Source organism: Cebus imitator, unplaced genomic scaffold, assembly GCF_001604975.1.
Source record: "Cebus imitator isolate Cc_AM_T3 unplaced genomic scaffold, Cebus_imitator-1.0 Scaffold335, whole genome shotgun sequence".
In the NCBI taxonomy this organism is placed as follows: Eukaryota; Metazoa; Chordata; class Mammalia; order Primates; family Cebidae; genus Cebus; species Cebus imitator.
The window spans coordinates 1,823,286-1,827,669 of record NW_016107650.1 but is presented as its reverse complement, the minus strand read 5'-3'; the positions used below and the strand labels follow the sequence as shown (position 1 = coordinate 1,827,669).

The 4,384-nt window shown below is 45.5% G+C and overlaps 1 protein-coding gene across 2 annotated transcripts in view; it reads left to right on the top strand.

The window, feature by feature from the left end:
* The first annotated feature begins 371 nt into the window (after window positions 1-371).
* MRS2 (magnesium transporter MRS2) overlaps window positions 372-4,384 on the top strand; it is a 27,835-nt gene continuing 23,822 nt past the window's right edge. For both annotated transcript variants that reach the window (XR_005196445.1, XM_017505250.2), the window contains exons 1-2: window positions 372-689; window positions 2,607-2,680. Coding sequence is in view for 1 of the 2 variants with exons in the window: in XM_017505250.2 (XP_017360739.1) it covers window positions 500-689; window positions 2,607-2,680 (264 nt within the window). In the remaining variant the exon portion in view is untranslated. The remainder of the gene's footprint in view (window positions 690-2,606; window positions 2,681-4,384) is intronic.

Genomic DNA, 4,384 nt, shown 5'->3' with positions numbered 1-4,384 from the left:
AGTGGGGGCCTTCCCTCTTGCTCCCTGCGCCGCGTTAAATTTAAATATAAATTAAATCATTTGGGAATGAGTAAGCTGCTCATTTCCAAACTGCAATTTTCATAGGTATGAAAATTCTCCACAAACCGCAAAGCCACTGCACTCCAAGGGCCCAAGAACCTAGGTTGGACAGCTCACTTAGCGCGGGTAAACGTGTTCCACACGTGTTCCACCCATCTCCCAGCCCACCTGCCCGCTCACTTAGGTACAGGACCAGGTGCAGGTACGGGGAGGAAGGCCAACGTCTATTGGCCACGGACTTAAGAGGCACGCCCACAGGCACCTTCCGAGCATGCGTGGGGACGTAGCACGCAGGCGCGGCACGCCCCGCCCCGCGCATGCCTGGTGCAAAGCGTCTTCAGGTCGGGCGGTAGATCCGGGCTAGTGCTGCAGTCCCGGCGGCCGCCGTCCGGCATGCTGGTCTGGGGTCTGGCCGCTGCCTGCACCTCGCTCCGGCACCATGGAATGCCTGCGGAGTTTGCCCTGCCTCCTGCCTCGCGCGGTGGGACTTCCCCGGCGGAAGCTGTGTACCCTGGCCTTGGACTTGACCTCTGTGGCTCGTCCCGTTGCTGCGTGCTGCCGCGCCGCCGACCTGGTTGGAAAGAGCCGGGCGGCGCAGCTTTGCGGGCCCGGCAGGCTCCGTATGGCAGGTACTTGCCCCTTGGCGCCCACAGTCGTGGGACGCTGCTCTTGCCCCAACTACCTTGCGCGGCGCGGCTGTTGCTCCGCGTGTTCTGTGAGCTTGCGCAGGCCCAGCTGCGTCCCACCTGCCCCCCACCTGCCCCCCACCTGCCCAGAATGCGACCTTGCTGTGTGCGCAGTGCCCTGCCGGGATCTGAGCGGCCAGCTCTCCGCCTTCTCCCCCACAGCCCTTGCTGCAGATTTTGTAACCGTGGGAACAACCCAGGAATCGTTTACAGGCGGTGCTCACGTTAGTTAACACCCCGCTTAAGTGCTCTTGTGAGAGGCTTTTTGTTGTGTTTTTGAGACAGGGGCTCACTGTGTTGTCCAGGCTGGACTCGAACTCCTAGCCCCAAGTGATTTTTCTGCATTAGCCTCCTAAAGCGCGGGGATTACCGGCGTGACCCCTGATACCTGGCTGAGAGGTGTTTTTAAACAAGGATTTCATCTTACTGTTCCGAAGTTATAAGCATTCATTTCTCTTCCCTGTCTTCTGTTTCGTCCTTATGGACACATTTATACAGTTATTCAGTTGCTGAGATTGAGGACTCACCTAGAAGTGAGGCTGAAGACTGAGTTGCTTCTCAGAACGACTTGACTTTATTTTCCAATACAGTACTGTATGAGTAAACAGCCAGGGAGATCAGATTGAGGGAAAAAAAGAAATTTTAGTTGCTGTTTATTTTTTCACCAAATGTTGAAGCATGGTGAAAAGATTTTCACAAATGTGAGTGCAAATATTTGAGGAATAAAAGGTGTGGAAATCAGTGACTTTATCGAGAATATAGCAGTGTTCTCAAATTATGTTTTCTCAGTTGTGCTCTCAAAAGCCTCCCACAGTAACTCCTCCTCACCACCTCCTTACCCACTTACTAGAGAGTCTTTCTAAATTGGGTTACATGCCCTGCACCCTCCATTGATAATGCTTGGGAATCCAGTTTTATTAAGTTGGAGAAATCTTTTACGACAAGCATTGACGTTCAGAGTCTCTATCCTGGTAAAACCCTATCTAAAATGCTAAAACATTAGAAGGCATTTGTCATCAGCAAATGCCTTGGCGTTTATTCTTCTTATCCTTATAGTGATAGTTTGTATTTTTTAAAAGGGAAATGAAACTTAAGATATTAATAAATTACAAGAATTATTACATGTATATAGTGGAAAAAAATTAGAAATAAGGATTTTTTTCTACAGTCTCTGGAGTCATCGTGATTACGTTGGAAGCATAAAACAACGTCCTCTGTCGTTAAATGTACTTGATTATACTTCAGAGCTCACTTCGACTTAGTGTAATCACGTGTTTTCAGTAGACTAATTTGCAAATAAAGATTTGTCCTCATTCCAGTTCAGTGGGGTATTTCATAAGTATTCACTATAAAGAATATCTGTGGAGAAGAAGTAAGATCCATAGGTTTCATAATTTATAAGCCGGTCAAATAATTCTGATACTGGAATGCTTGAAAGAGGTGGTACTTAGGACATGTGTTTTCTAAAATGTATCTACTAACAAATGTGCATGAAGAGGCTTTTAAATTATGCAAAAAGGAGGACCGTCAGACATTTTCTTAAATCTCAGAATACGATGTTGCACATTCCTTTATCCAACTCGGAGATATCAACAATAATTAGTTAAAAGGGTGATTGGAATCCATCAGTTATTTTAAAGCCTCTCCTAAGCCTTTACTTTTAAAAGTTATTCCCTGCTAAACCTAAGGTAATCACCAACAAATATTAAAATTACAACAGTATTTCTTCTTTTCTATAGGAAAAAGACTTAAAAATAATTTAACAGTCTGAAGGCCTCCACATAGTATGAGAGTTGTGTTTTAGCTCTGTGTGAAAACCAGTCGTATGACCACAAGGAATTTTCTTAATTTATTCTTCAGGTGAAGTGCACCGGTTTAGAACTTCTGATGCCTCTCAAGCCACTTTAGCGAGTGTAGCCCCAGTATTTACTGTGGTGAGTATGTACAGTACCTTGGAAATCAGACAGAAAGTACTTCCCATACTTATTAACTCCTTGGACTGTCGGCCAGTTTACTCATTTTGGGTTTTATAATGAATCATTATAGTTGCTTGTCCTGGCTGTTGTCCCGGGCCAGTGACCTGAGCGCCTGCTAGATTGGCTTAATAACAATCTTGAACCTTGGCTAATGACTGCAGCTCCCCTTTTAATACTAGAACAGATCAATCACAGTTTAGAGCTGTAAAGAGGCTTGAATCTGTGGTTTGCAAGATAATACGCAGGCAGAAGCATCTTGAAGGCAGCAGAGTATAGTATTTAAAAGTGAATGCTTTGGGAGGTCATGAAATCTGTAACTTTTCTCTGAAATGGTTTGGGTGGCGGGAAGATAATACGTGTCACACACAGGTATTTTTAGAGAAAGAGAAGGCTGTGGGGGCAAAATGTTAACAAAGTTGACTCTGGGTGAAGGCTATATAGGAATTGGCTGTAATTTCCTTTATGCTTGCAACTTCTTTGTAGGCTTTTATTTAAAAAAAAAAAAAAAAAATGCTTATAAAAACGTGTACCTATTCTGAGCCAGACTTCCTAAATTCCAATCTCACTCTGCCTTGTATTGACTAGGTGGTCTTGGAGAGGTTAGGATAACATCTTTACACTTTAGTTTTCTCATCTGAAGACTGAGCATAACCTACCTTATAGAACTGTTAGAGGATTAAATTAACTCATATATATAAAGCCCTTAAAGTAGTACCTCACATGTACTAAGCCCCAAATATATGTCATTATTAGGATTTTTTAGCGTTAAGAGCTTTTCTTTATAAACTGTACAGAACTAAGTAACCCCTAGAACTGCATTTAAAAGTTACCACTGTTATTCATTGTTCTGGAAGAGTTGGCCAGTGTGGTTAAGAATACAAAATCAGGGCCAGGCATGGTGGCCCACGCCTGTAATCTCAGCACTTTGGAAGGCTGAGGCAGGCAGATCATTTGAGACCAGGAGATTGAGACCAGCCTGGCGAACATGGCAAAACCCCATCTCTACTAAAAATATTAAAAAATTAGCCGGGTGCAGTGGCTCATGCCTGTAATCCCAGCACTTTGGGAGGCTGAGGCAGGCAGATCATTTGAGATCAGGAGTTTGAGGCCAGCCTGGCGAACATCGTGAAATACCGTCTCTACTAAAAATATAAAAAAATTAGCTGGGCGCAGTGGCTCATGCCTGTAATCCCAGCACTTTGGGAGGCCAAGGCAGGTGGAGCACAAGGTCAAGAGATAGAGACCATCCTGGCCAACATGGTGAAACCCCGACTCTACTAAAAATACAAAAATTAGCTGGGCATGGTGGCATGCGCCTGTAGTCCCAGCTACTTGGGAGGCTGAGGTAGGAGAATTGCTTGAACCCGGGAGGTGGAGGTTGCAGTGAGCCGAGACCGCGCCACTGCACTCCAGCCTGACACCTGGTGACAGCAAGACTCTATCTCAAAAAAAATACACACACACACACACACACACACGTGTGTGTGTGTGTGTGTGTGTACAAAAAATAGCCAGTTGTGGTGGTACACGCCTGTAGTCCCAGCTATTCAGGAGGCTGAGTTAGGAGAATCGCTTGACCCTGGGAGGCAGAGGTTGCAGTGAGCCAAGATTTCACCACTGCACTCCAGCCTGGGCAACAGAGCGAGACTCTGTCTCCAAAAA